This window comes from Podarcis vaucheri (genome assembly GCF_965113315.1).
Source record: "Podarcis vaucheri genome assembly, chromosome: 2".
Taxonomy (NCBI): Eukaryota; Metazoa; Chordata; class Lepidosauria; order Squamata; family Lacertidae; genus Podarcis; species Podarcis vaucheri.
The window spans coordinates 94,762,583-94,777,413 of record NC_138760.1 but is presented as its reverse complement, the minus strand read 5'-3'; the positions used below and the strand labels follow the sequence as shown (position 1 = coordinate 94,777,413).

At 45.2% G+C, this 14,831-nt stretch overlaps 1 protein-coding gene across 3 annotated transcripts in view; it reads right to left on the bottom strand.

Moving 5' to 3' along the window:
- The window catches only part of SRGAP3 (SLIT-ROBO Rho GTPase activating protein 3), a 186,981-nt gene that overhangs the window by 66,726 nt on the left and 105,424 nt on the right, over nt 1–14,831 (bottom strand). For all 3 annotated transcript variants that reach the window (XM_082209313.1, XM_082209311.1, XM_082209312.1), the window contains exons 4-6: nt 14,558–14,620; nt 7,225–7,410; nt 2,532–2,660 (exon numbers count right to left, since the gene is read on the bottom strand). In XM_082209313.1, the coding sequence (XP_082065439.1) occupies nt 2,532–2,660; nt 7,225–7,410; nt 14,558–14,620 (378 nt within the window). The remainder of the gene's footprint in view (nt 1–2,531; nt 2,661–7,224; nt 7,411–14,557; nt 14,621–14,831) is intronic.

The following is a 14,831-nucleotide window of genomic DNA, read 5'->3' as shown; positions in this document are numbered from 1 at the left end:
TTCTGGTTTCCTAGCAAAGCTATATTTTAGCATTTTCTTTAGTTCATTGTATATCAGCTCCCAGAACCCCCTTACTTTTCTACAGTCCCACCACATATGCATAAATGATCCTTCTTTCTCCCTGCATCTCCAACACTTATTACAGGTCTTGTACATTTTTGATAGTTTTACTGGTGTCATATACCACCTGTAAACCATCTTCATTGTATTTTCTTTTAGTGTGACACATGCGGTAAACTTCAAGTTCTCATTCCATATTTTTTGCCAATCATCCAAATCTATGTTGTGACCTAAATCTTTGGCCCACTGAATCATAACTCCCTTCACCTCCTCACCCATTGTGTGCCATTCCAACAAAATTTTGTACATTTTAGAAATTATTTTACAGTCATTATTCACAATTTCTATTTGGAACTTTGAGTCTTTTTCTTTATACCCTTTTTCTTTCTCATCCTTTTTAAACATTTCATTTATTTGGCGGTAGTGCAACCAGTCATAGACGTAATTTTTTACTTGTTCATATGGTTTTAATCTCCACTTGCCCCCTTCCTTCCCCACCAAATCTGCATAGGTGGCCCAATCACTTCTCATATTAATTTTCTTAACTCCCATAACCTCTAACGGGGATAACCAATGTGGAACCCCTGGTTCCAATATATTTTTGTACCTGTCCCAGACTTCCAGTAACGATCTACGAAAAATATGGTTTTCAAATGAACCGTAGCCTTTCTTCTTTTCTTTCCAAAGGCGCGCGTGCCAACCAATCCTGGCATCAAATCCTTCCAGATCTAGGAGCTTTGTATTTTTTAATTTTATCCATTCTTTTATCCAGCAAAGACATGCAGCTTCATAGTATAACTTCAGATCTGGCAGGGCGAAGCCTCCCCTTTCTTTTGCTTCTGTTAAAAGTTTATACTTAATTCTCGGCTTTTTGCCCTGCCAGATATATCTAGATATCATTCTTTGCCATTCTTTGAAAATCGCCCCTCCTTTTAAAATTGGTAACATCTGGAATGGAGTGGGTTTTTTTTCTGGTGGTACTCAAATCTCAGAACTGGTACACTGCGATATCTTGGCTTCTAAAGCGAGCATGTGGGGAGAGTGTGCCTTTTCTCTCATGCCCACAGCAGTTGGCCCCTCAGCACTGCCAGCCCCAGAGGCGGTGCTTCCTCCTCATCCTCATCCTGTGGAGGCACAGAGGCAGGAAGCTACCGGGCTGCCATTTCACCTGCCGCTGAGCCAGCTCCAAGGCCAGTGGAAGGTGGGCAGCAGGCGAGCTGGGTCCATGGCGGTGGCCAGGACATAGTCTTCCTCAAAGCCCTTGCGGATGGTGCAGAGGTGGAAAGCCACATCTCATAGCAGCAGCGTGCAGCTCCAGGCACTCATCCCGCACCAAGCCCAGCCCGCAGCACGACCCGCCTAGCAGTAGCCACAGCCAGTGGGCCGAGAAGCAGGGGTGGAGGAAGGGGGGTGGGGGTGGGTCGCCCTGGGTGTCACCACTGAGGGGGCTGACAAAATGCCAGACAGTACTCACCGTGGGGCCTGCAGCTCACCAGAGCCACACATCTCTCCTGGAAGTGACGCGGTGGTTGGGCACCCGCAGGATCCGTACTACCCCAAACGGTCCGCCCACCACCTTCCCCTCAGCTGTAGGGTGGCTGAGTAGGAGGAGGCAGGCAGACTCCTCTGAGGCCCCACACAGCGTCCTGCCCTGGGTTGTCCCACCCCCACAGGCAGCTGGCCCCACCCCTGGGCGCAGGGAACATGTGCCACCCCAGGCGCCCGATCGGCTTGCTCTGCCGCTGCCGAGAAGGGTATGTCATAATGAGTACCGACACCTTTTTTTCTACAAAAAAGGCACTGCATAAAATAATCTAATTGATCATGAATGGCCAGAGAAAAGATTCCCACTTTCTCTTTCAGCTCCCAAGCGAGTACCTCTTTTTGTACCTCTTTAGGCTACAGCGTCACTAGTTTTTGCTTCTGCCTGGCTACAGTCATACCTGATCAAATTTCAAATTCCAGTTCAAGCCCTTGACTGGTCTTCTCCCTATAGAATTATTCCAATACACTTCATCTTGTATTCAGAGAAATAAATAGCATCTACCGCTGAGATCCCTACGTTGTGCACTCATTGCATGTCCAAGTTCAGCCCAGTTCTAACACACCAGTGGTTCAAAAACCCAGCTACAAGGTGATATGGTATGATAAACACGGTGAGAGTCTCTACATCCACTCACATGTCCTACAGAAGATCAAAGTCCTGGGATGTATAAATGTACTGAGCTAGACACAAGTAATTATTCAAAAATATAGATTCAAACGTTGCAATGCTGTATCCTGGTTCTGTGAGTAATGGGTAGCGAACAATGTTAAATCAACAATGCAACACCGCAGAAGGAAGGCAATTCCACAGCACTGACATGCTCAGAGACACAAACAGGGTGTCAGGTGCAGCTGCCAGCTTGGGAAGAGAGCTGAGTATCTGCGCATTAACAAAAGAAAGAGAGAGAAATAACTCACAAACTCACATCAATCAGGTCTGAGACATCATGGATGTAGTATTTACTGACTGCTGCATTTGTTGCTGCCAGGTTCAGCAGATAATCGTTCCTAGCTTTAGTGCACTTCAGCTTATTTTCTGAGTATTTTGCTTGCCTCTGAAAAACATCAAAATGGTACACACATTTTTAAAAAGGTGAATAGGCCATCCCAATTCTTGCATTTGCATACCAAATTTTAAGCTCTTATAACATAAAAGCAGCTCTGATGACTAAAGGCTCCTCTAGTCCAACATCCTGTTTTTCACAAGCAGGACATAAGCATGGTAGCACTCTCCCACTTACGTTTTCCAGCAACTGATGATCAGAGGCATACCACCTCCACTAGTGGAGGTAGTATCTAGCCATCATGACTTGTAACCACTGATGGTCTTATTCCTCCATGAAATCTGTGATAAGGAGCACTGCACAGCATTGCTGTGTTTATGTAAAAAAACTTATGGTATTAGAGAGAAATGCAGCAGATTTATCTAGCTGCAGCAATTTCTTTCAGACATACCCAGCACAGCAAGTGCATTCTACTTCAGTGAACACCCTACATCCACCAGTAACAGCTTGCATGCTTGGAGAACGGTTTCGCATCAATCACATCAGTTACTGGGGAGGATAAACTATTTCACATTCATATGGTAGCCTAGTCAATGATGTCAGACTTTTTAATGAAGAAGTACGATACAGATCTAATATTCACTGCTGCCCCACTATATATATTGCTTTCCCTGCATCCTTGCTGAAGATTAATTCAGGCATTCCAAGTGCATCCTTCTGTGCAAGATGACCTCATGGAGAGTGAATTAGTGTTGGATGGAATTTGCTCCATCAAATCTTCAAATCACACCCAGTAATGAGTGAAAGAAGTTGCACTTGAAGAGCAGTCTACATGCGTTGAAGCTAAGCAGGTTTGGATCAAGTCAGTGCCTGGATGGAAGATTGCCTGGGAACCACCTCTATACTTCCTTGAGTTCCATGATGGAAAAAAGATAACAGATACCGTATTTTTCGTCCTATAGGGTGCACCGGCCCATAGGACGCATCTTGTTTTTTTTTTGGGGGGGGGGGAATGAATAAAAATAAAATTATTTTTCCCCCCCTCAGCCCCAAGCCTTGCGGACACCCGCTCTGGAGGGCTCCCCGTGCTTTGGGCTGCAGGCTGCCGCCCCAAGCCTCACGCGCCCGGCGGTACCTCCCGCCGGGCGCGCAAGGCTTGCGGACACCCGTCCGAAGCACGGGGCGCCCTCCGGAGGGCTCCCTGTGCTTCAGGCTGCAGCCCGCAAGCCTTGTGAGCCTGCGGGAACTCCCGCCGGGCTTGCAAGGCTTGCGGATGTCTTCCTGAAGCCTGGAGAGCGAGAGGGGTCGGGGCGCACCGATGCCTCTCGCTCTCCAGGCTTCAGCAAAAGCCTGCATTCGCCCCATAGGACGCACACACATTTCCCCTTCATTTTTGAAGGGGGAAAAGTGTGTCCTATGGGGCGAAAAATACAGTAAATGTCGTAAATTATGAACTTTGCTGAACAACCAGATGTAACATATAAAGAGCTCTAAAGACTCTTTAGGGCTAGGGTTGTATAGTATACATGTACATTAATTTCCTTCACGGAAGCTAAGAAATGGTAAATCTGGAGGGAGCAGCAAATTTAAGATATACAAGGTCTCGGAATGCAGGAGCTGGCAGACAGAGTCCTACAGACTCAAAGCCCTTATTGAATAAGAACATCAAGTTAAGGTAGAACCACTCTGCAGAAACCATTATAAGTGCTTATAAACAACTTGTTGAAGAAGTAAGTCAAATAGGAAATATATGATCCTACTGGCCCCAGTTTGCAAACAGCATGTTACGTGGTGCAAAGTATCAAGTGCCAGGGATCATGGTTTGTTTCACTCAGACAAACAAGTCTTTTGGAGTAAGACAAACCATGATTTCTGGTCTGGACACAACACTAAAGCAAGTATAGTGAACTTTTCTCTTTATGCCCCTCAACTACTAACACTCGTGTGCAAGTGTAGACATAGGCAAAATAGGAGTAAGTGGCTGAGGGTGTAAAGAGATAATGCTACTAAAGCCTCTGTTGCTGCTCACAACAAGGAGAGAAGGATCGTTTTCGCTGTCACAGGTGTTGCCGAGTGAGGTGGCAGAATTCCAGGGTGACCCTGAACCACTTCAGAATGCTGGTGCAGGATGCCATTTAAAACAAAAACAAAAAAACTTTCCTCGTGTTTTGAAAAAAGCACATCCAAAAGGATTATTATAGCAGTCTGCTCTCTGCTGTGCTAGTTTATGTGTTTCTGTTTTACTAACAAAGAAAATGTTTTGTTTAAGTAACATAGCCCATTCAATCACCTCATTCCCCTGTACAGGTCAGATAAGGAGTGTGCTGAGAACCAGTCAAAACTTTCTGGCACCCGTCACCTGTCCTGTGTGCAGGGTGCAAAAAACAGATGTGAGAGAATTAGTTGTATGATTTGTATAGAAATATGGCCTTTCACCATCCTTATAGCCTCTTTAGGGCTAGGGTTCTATAGTATACACTAATTTAATGTTAAAAAAGAGGATGTCACGTTTAGCATATATCCTCAAGACTCAGTGTGCATACAACCTGCCCAATTTTCTAACCATAGGGAAGGTCCCTCCAAGAGGAGAAGCAGCAACAAATATATCTGTGCATTTGCCAGTGGAAGGAAAGCTAGGGTGAAGGAAGGCAGTCCAATTAAAAACCACATAATCCTTCAAACCAACATCTCTGAAAGCATCTGTTATAAATCTATTACAAATCTGAGCTTCTTCAAATCAGCAGTCAAGTGCATTCTATGGTATTTATTGTTCATTGGCACCAGAGTCAATTTAGGAGCAGAATGAATTAGCAGGTATAATTTAACACGACAGTTGGAGTGCTACCCTCTGGCTCTCCCTTCCCTTCCAAACCTGATTGCCTTGAGATTCAACCAGTCTCAGCCACTCCCACATAGCACTTTTCAGAGCTATTTTCTCATTTAAAAACTCTCAGTTTCACTTCCTGTTTGTATGTAGATTTTCCTCAGGCCCATTTTTAATTCAGTCATCAGATTCAGGTTCACTGCCCAGACAAGCAATACTGGATTAAAGGGCAGGCTACTATTATGGATAATACTTTGCTGCAGACACACAGCTCTAGCTCTGTTCATTATAGCAAACTGTCCTTTCCAACTGCAGGGCCCAAACATGGGAAAACTGAGGATGGATAAAATTTTCCAGGGGCTTGGAGATCCAGGGGCAGTCTAGCCTGGATTGAAAACCCATTATCATTAGAGAAATAGTGAGGCTAAATTGTAGATTAATTTATTTAGAAAGCCCACCCATCATCGCATGTGGATGATTTGCAGATATGTAATTTCATTTCCCTCTATTTCCAGAGTCTGCAACCAGAGTTTGAAGCATGGTTGCAAACTCTGTTTACAACGAACCATGGCTGCCTCTGAAAGGCGAAGGGAGAGACATTCTGCACATGAGGGGCACAGTACACAAGACTGTGGCAAATTTCTGATTTCCTAATTTCCATGGTTAGGACATCAGGAACAGTACCCTTGCACTAGGCCTTAGAACTAAGGTTAATTCAGCTGTACAGTCAGAAATAATTCTGGTTATTTTCAGAGTGTTACTTCCGTTACACTTCCCACAAGCATGTTACTGTGAATGGGTGCTGATTCCTGACTGTTTAATATTCCAGTTATGACTATAGCAATAGGAACTATCCTGTAAAAACAGTGTAACGTTCCACAGAGCACTAAACACACGCATGAGCTGACTGCCACCTAGTACTGCATGCCCCTTCCATCTATTCAGATAAGCATTACTGTAGCAGACTAGATTTCCTGCTAGGTTCCTTCGCTCTGCAGTCAACCAAGCCTCTTGGAGCCAGAACACGACTGTCTCTGTTGGATCCAGGAGACACTGCCTGAGCAGCTATTGTAGGACTTTTCCAATCCCTGCCCTTTTTGTACTGGATGTCTGGGTCACTTTTGTTTTGTTTGCTTTCTGAGCCATCACTCTGGAGGCCTTCCCTCCCTCCAGCTGCCCTTTTCAACTCTCCTAGTATTGGGCAGTTGAATGGTTGAACACATTAAACCCTGCTGATGTAACACAACCCTCTCCTTGGAAGTGCTCCACAATGTGCCCCCAGGCTCTGCTTCTTGCGGGGAAACTGCCTGCTTGTCTGCCTAAGACAGGCTTCTTCAACCTCGGCCCTCCAGATGTTTTTGGCCTACAACTCCCATGATCCCTAGCTAACAGGACCAGTGGTCAGGGATGATGGGAATTGTAGTCTCAAAACATCAGGAGGGCCGAGGTTGAGGAAGCCTGGCCTAAGAGCTCTAGCTACCTGCTGTATTTGGGGCATTTCTCCACAGCTAAGAAGCAATAAAGAGAAAAGGCGTTCTGCATGCCCATCCCAAGCAGTTTGTCAGTGAAATGGCATGCAAACATTATCGCAAACAGGAGGCATTCCAAGCAGTTCAAATTCATTCAAAGAAATATTTCAGTAACAGAAGCGGCCAATGATCACCAGCCATAAACCCTGGACTTGGGAAGCACTCTCAGTAGATGTGTGCTCACCAGTTGACATGGCACTGGCGACTGCATGGTTGGCATTGGCATCCTTCTGCCCAGCCACATGGAGAACCCTTCACTCACCTTTTCCTTCATCTTCTCAATCTTCTTGACAGAGCTGCGGCGCTGGGGCCGATCTTCATGCCGCAACAGGTTCACGCTGATGTCCCCTGCTTTGTTGAACTGCTTCTCTTCTTGCTTCTCGGCTTCCTTCAGTTTGCTTTCGGCACTGATGCTTTCAGCGTGGTACATATGGTATGTTTTCATCACCTGAAAGGTGAGGAAGTTCAGCGAGTCAGCTTATAACAAAAACAACGAATTCAGTGGTTGCAAAGGTTGGTACCTTTAAAGCACACCCAAAGCACTTTTCCCTGCATCAAAAAAACTGGGGCACTTTAGTTTGTTAAGGGTTGCTGGGAATTGTAACTCTGTGAACACTAAATTACAGTGTCCAGAATTCTTTGGAAAAAATGAATGTGCTTTAAAGGCACAGAGTGTGTACGTAGCTCAAGACTCCCCCAGCTAATCATTCACTTCTCTTCTAATAGGCAACGTATTTTACATTGTGTTTCATCCTCATAACAACTCTATGGTGCACCACCAGGATTCTCATTTGACCGGAGGGATTATGAGGCTGAGAGACTGTGACTTGTCAAAGGCCATACAATCACTTCATACATTACATCAAATAGATTTTAAGCCAGAATGTGATGAACATGTGTTTACAGATATGCATCTTATAGACTAGTTAGAGCACTGTGGGTGGCTGCAGCTCTTAGGTGTCAAATTCAGGTTTGCTTCAGCCTAGGGTGTGCAATCGCTCAAGGCAATGGAAGAAGAGGAATTCTGAACCCATCTACTCCAGACCATAACCATCATATAGGCCAGTGTTTCCCAAACTTTTTTGGGCAACGGCACACCTGTTTACTGAAAAAAAATCTCGCGGCACACCACCATTAAAGCCCCGCCCCGTGACGTCAGCGCGCAGCGTCACGCCGGGAGGGACGCACGAAAGTGAAAGTTTTTTCCCTCCCCCCTCAGTCCCTCGCTCGGAATTCAGCTCGTTTGGGGCATCGCTCCGGCTGCTCCCTCTCCCGCCGCGCAGGAGCGATGCCTCTCTCTGGCTCTCCCTCCGCGCAGGCTGAGGGAGGGAGGGAGGGGCGCGTGTGACCCGTCTCTGCTGGGAGACCAAACCCAGCGAGGCAGAGTCGCGCGGAGGCGCCCAGGCAGCGCTGCCGGCTGCGAGGAGGAGCGCCAGGCAGCAGCAGGAGGCGCGGCCTCTCCTCGCCGCCGCCGCCCCGCCTCTCGCCGCCCGACTCGCCCGCCTCCCTCCAGGCATCTCGCGGCACACCAGCCGATGTCTCACGGCACACTCGTGTGCCGCGGAACACCGGTTGGGAAACACTGATATAGGCCACAGAGGACGAAAAAGGGATTTCATGCTAGAAAGCTGAAAACCTGTAGTGGGGTGGGGTTGAGAGGTATCTGGATCCATTTACTTTTAGAGAACCCTTTCACTAATTCTGCATTAGGTGACAATAATATAGATTGTCTGCAAGGTACTTTATAGAATCTTGTTCATCCCACCAAAAAAATCCTACAAGAAAGGCTACATCATATTGGATTGGATAAGATCAAAGAATCTAAAATTTAATCCAGACAAGATGGAACTGGGTGTTTTGCTGATTTGGAGCAGGTATACAGTCAGCTTTGGATAGGCTTGGAAGATTCAGAACTGACAAAAATAAATCCTTCACACAGCGCACAGTTAAACTATGGAATTTGCTTCCATAGTTGGCAGTGATAGCTATCAACTTGGATGGCTTTAAAAGGTTAGACAAATTCATGAAGGATATAGTTATGCTGTCTGTGTTCTACCTCCACTGTCAGAGGTAGTATACCTCTGAATACCAACTGGGTAAGGGGTAAGTATTGTTGCCCTCAGGTCATTTCTGCTGGTTTTCCATAGGAATCTGACTGGCCACTGTGAGAACAGGACCCTGGATGAGATGGGCCATTGCTCTGATTCAACATGCTCGTCTACTATTCTTATGGCTTGTGCTCTGCTGTTAAATGTCAGGCTCACAGTTTGGTGGGTGAGAGAAAACTCAGGGTGGGATTCATCTCAAGAATCCATGTCCCCTGAAATTGCCTCTGGGGGGGGGATCAAGAGAACCCCTTGGAATAGCATGGAGGGAGAAAAGGGGGGTCGTTCCCTTTAGAAAACTGAAATGATAGCACTAATGGAATGCTCAACTTAGTACAATGTTGAGTTCCTCTGTTGGAGTGCCCGCAAAAGATTTTTCACATGTTCCTACCCAGAAACCTCTCCCCAAAATAAATTCACATATGACTCAAAATTTTGGTTTGGTTTTTGGCAGAATTTAGGCCACAACTTTATTGATTACAGAAAGTGACTGGTTGCATAGGCTCTGGTTCGACTAGCTGCCTGCCATGCAGGTAGCGCTGACCCAGAGTTCCAGCATAGGTCAGCCAAAGGTGAACACCAGGATAAGCGGAAAGCCGGGAACGGGCTAACTCCGCCACCCAAATGTCCCCCTGGATTCAGGCACGGGCACAATCCCCTCTTAGGGATTGACCAAACCACTGAGTCCCTGGATTCCTTTAATGGAATACCCTTCACATAGGGATGGCGAGAGTGTTCCCCCATCCCTATCACCTGAACCAGAGCCTCTCCGCAACCTTACAAGTTGTGACAATTTGCTACACGGCAGGCGCAACCCAAATGGCAACAGCCAATCAGCCAAGTGGGGAAAATTCCTGCCTTGCCCCTGTCCCAACAACAGACGACACACTACGGCATAGCAAGGTCAAGCGAATAGCCCTAAAAGTAGGGAGAGGTGGGCGGGTGTTCCGAATGCACGCACCAAAAGAGGAAGCTCTGGGTCATGTGCATGGGCATAAATAGGTCCCTCGAACCGTTTGGACTGCGTCCCATTGGCCAGATTGTACCCAGCTTCGAGGGACCTACCAATCGGGTGTTGTGGCTGACCAATCGTACCCACCCACAACACAGGGTGTCGGTTTGCCCTCTTTAATGGAGGACCCAATTTCCTGAAAAAGTAAGATCTAATCTGAGTCATTCAGGTCCTAGTCACATCCAGATTAAATTATTGTGACACACTCTACATGGGGTTGCCCTGTAAGACAAGACACTTCAGTTGGTAAAAAGAAGAAGAAAGAAAGTGCTAACTGGGACTTGCAGGTTGGATCACAAAACTCTAATGTTATGTCATCTTCACTGGCTCCCCGCCAGGCTCAATTCAAAGTGCTAGTTTTAACTTTTAAAAGCATCTAAGGGAGGCACACCTGGCGCCATCACTATCTGTCTTTAGGTGACAGGTGTGCTTTTGCCTCTTAAATTTCTGCTTATCTTTCAGTGGGGTAGGTTTCTGTTAATATATAGTATGTATTATAGGTTATTTTTAATGTTTATTTTTGTAAGTCGCTTTGAGTTCCATTTTTTAAAAAAGCAGCTAATAAATAGGAGGAGGTGGTGGTGGTGAAAGAAAGAAGTCCTGACCAGATACCTAAAGAACTGTCTCCTCCCTGTCAAACCTACAAGATAAAAATGGCAAATTCTAAGCTTCTGATCTATGTCTCCAATCTGTCAAAATTATGAAGGGCAGGTATAAGACACAGGGCCTCACTGAAGACTAAAAACTACCTCCCAAAACAGAAGGTCTGTCTGCTTCCATCCCTAGCTACCATCCAGCTCTTCTTGCAGGGGGTTTTTTTTTGGGGGGGTGATGCTTCTTAATAATCTGCTGGGGCTATTTTTTTAAAGTATTTTTAAATAGTCTTCCATATAGTTTCTTTCTAAGCTGCTGCGGCTGTTTTTCAGGATTGCAGAGGCACATATTTGCCTAGAGCACACCTTCTTATGTAACTGTCCCTTCAAATGTCAGATAGAATCCAATCAGAGTCCTAAAGGACTTGGGCTGAATGTGACTTCGCTGGCATTTGCTGTCTGCTATGACATTTCTTTTTTTGCTTTAGAGTTAGTCACTAGATCCTGTTACTGCATTGATTAGCAAAGTATGCATGCACATATATATATATATATATATATATATGCTTTCGTAGATTTTCACGGGTACAGGAATGCAGGTTTTGGTGTCTTCGGGTGTCTTCCCGTGTAAGAGTCGGGGTGTCTGTGCGACGTTTCGACGAGGTCTCACTCGTCATCTTCAGGCTGGTGCTTTCGGCTTCTTGTTACTGGAACAAGTGCTTTCGGCTTCTTGTTCCAGTAACAAGAAGCCGAAAGCACCAGCCTGAAGATGACGAGTGAGACCTCGTCGAAACGTCGCACAGACACCCCGACTCTTACACGGGAAGACACCCGAAGACACCAAAACCTGCATATATATATATATATATATATATATATATATATATGTGTGTGTGTGTGTGTGTGTGTCATACACACACACACACACGGAAGCGTAGATATAAAAAAGCTCATTGCTTATTCTTACAAGGCATAGCAATAAAGTCTGTCACTTTTTGCATCATTAATTTGCATTACCCAAAGTATTCTGCAATAAATAAAACTAATATCTATTTATTGCACAGTACTCTAGGCAATGCATAGTAATAAAACTATTTCTAAATATTCAGGATGTTGCATAAAAATAAATTGGTTTTATGGCCCTGTTAACATGCATTCCACACGGTCCTCCACTTCCACCAGTCTTTGCATATGATATCAGGGAAACATTTTTTTTCACACAGTTACACAACGTGGGGAGGCACAGCCTATCAGACATTCCCAGTGCCCTGTATCCATATTGCTCAACCATGCTTAGGAACACAGACTTTATTATGATCACGTACAATAAGGGAACATTAAAAGCATACCATATGAAGCTGCCTTATATCCAAATTGGTTCCTGCCTTAGTTCTAGTCCAGGGTGGGGAACATTTTGCCTTCCAGATGCTGCTTAACAACAACATCCATCAGCCCCAGCAAGCAATGGTCAATGGTCTGGGCTGTTGGGAGTTATAAGTAAAGCACCAGCTGGAGGTTCCCCATACCTGCTCTAGGCAGTTAAGAAGAGCTGTTGTCCAGCAGCAGAGCATCTGCTTTGCCTGGCAAACGTCCCAGGTTCAATCCCTGGATCTTGGTATTTCCAGGGAGAGATCCCTGTCTGAAAACCTGGACAGCCTCTACTAGTCAATATTGGCAATACTGAGCTAGATGGATGAGTGATCTGATTTTGCATAAGATATCATCCAATGTACAGTGTGGCCTCAAAGACATTGTGAGACAGTATCAACCCATGATGCTGCTTCACTTGCTTTGTTTTTGTCTTTTACACAGAGTAGCAAACTCTCCATGGACACTCTAGGGCACAGACAGCCAAAGTGCTGCCCTCCAGATGTTGCTGCCTTCCCATCCACCCAGTCACCGTGGCTAATTGTGAAGGAAGATGACATCTGTGCTCCAACAGCATCTGGAGCACACCATTCAGACTACCACTGTTCTTTTTCAACCTTCCTGTCAACCAAGGATCTTAGGCTATGCCACACTGGTCCCCAAAGGAATACACAAAAGAGCTTATTTTTCAAGTGACCTGGCAACCGTATCCACATTCCTAGCTTACTTCTTTCTTGGCATAAAAAATGTTTTGTTGTAGAGAAAAATAAAAGCTGGAACTCATTAAATGGTTCTCTGTTAACCTGGAGTGAGGGCTTGAGCAGAGGGCTGTGTCTTGGGTCCTGTACCTTTCAGCAACTTTGTAAATGATTAGAACGGAGGACAAGTAATGCTTATCAAACTTGCATATGACAAAACGCTGGGGTGGGGGTCGCTAACACTATAAAAAGACAGGATCAAGGTTCAAAATCATCTTGACGGGTTGAAATGCTGGGCCAAAACACCATAACAAACTCCAATGAAAATAAAGATAAAGTCCCACATTTAGGTATGAACGATCAGAGGAACAAATATGAGACGGAGGTGGGAGAGGGAGATAGAATACCTGGTTTGGCAGCATGATATGTGAAGAGCATCTAGCTGATTTAGTTGATCAAAAGCTAAATAGAATGAGGCTCTTAAAATAATAATAATAATTCAGTCTTAGCTGCATTAACAAAAGCACTGTGTCCAGATCATGAAAGGTAACTGTTCCATTCTATTCTGCACTGGTCAGACCACATCTGGAGTACTATGTCCAGTTCTGAACACTCAGGATACCTCTCTGAATATTATATATTATGAGATTTGAGCATGGCATAGTTAGGAGAAAAACAAAGTTTATATATTAAACTAAATATCCCACATACCAATGTGAATTTAAACAGAAAGGGGGGAGTTTTTCCCTAGTTTTAATTATGAGCAAGTACCTTGGGTTAAAGCCTCAGCGCCTAGGGCTTGCCGATCGTAAGGTTGGCGGTTCGAATCCCCGCAGCGGGGTGCGCTCCCGCTACTCGGTCCCAGCGCCTGCCAACCTAGCAGTTCGAAAGCACCCCCGGGTGCAAGTAGATAAATAGGTACCGCTTACCAGCGGGAAGGTAAACGGCGTTCCGTGTGCTGCGCTGGCTCGCCAGATGCAGCTTTGTCACGCTGGCCACGTGACCCGGAAGTGTCTCCGGACAGCGCTGGCCCCCGGCCTATAGATGTGAGATGGGCGCACAAACCCCAGAGTCTGTCAAGACTGGCCTGTTCGGGCAGGGGTACCTTTACCTTTACCTTTACCTTGGCTGTGCATAGTCTGGTCTGTTTCAAAACTAACCAAAAACATGACCTCTTGACTGAGTTCCAAATGCCATGCCAAAATATCATAACCTTAAGCCATTTCTGTAATTTCTAGTATTAAATATAGAGAGAGAGAATTGAAGCAAAGGCATTTGCAGAGGCAGGGGGATTGCCAGTTTAGTGGTGTCATACATGTCTCTTTCAAATCACATCATAAACCACCTCAGAAACTTGCAATATCTTATATTACAAAACTGCTTAATGTACTTGTCACTAAACCCCCATGACCATCTTCTTCCTTCATCTTGCCCCACCTCACCAGATGCCTTTACTACTGTCCCATTTTCAGTTAAGCATGCCTAAGCTGCAGTGCCTTTCGTTTATCTTGTGGTAATGGAGTAATAAACATTCCACTGGTATACTACCTGCCACTACAATGAGATGTTTGCCACCAGCAACATGTATATTTCTCAACAGATATACAACTACACCTCTCAATTCTAGCAGCACTCCCACCATAACCAGTATTTACAGTCACTTTTCATCTCTCTCTAGTGCCAGGGGAGTAGCAAGTAAATTCTGGGGTGATTTATTGGAGGAGGAGGAAAGTAAAAGAAGACCCTAGTAATGTCGGATTTTGGACTAAAGTCTGGCAAAAAAAAATCATTTTAGAAGTGCAAGATTCATGTTACTCACAGTGTAGAGTTCATTGGTCACCTTCAGGAGTTCTTCGTGCATCTGAAGTCCAATTTCCTTACTCTGGAACACAAAACAAAAACGTTAAGTTGAAAAAAAGGTAAGTTTGTTGTAAAGGAAAGAACTAAATGAACACGCAGGGTGGACTTTTAAAATGTTATCAGAGCTTATTTGACACTGCATCCAAGTTATTGTTACATTTCGCCCTATAAAGTGTTTGAACTGAATTGTATAGTGCTGTAGGTGAACTTGCCCACTGCAAAAAGTCTGTACG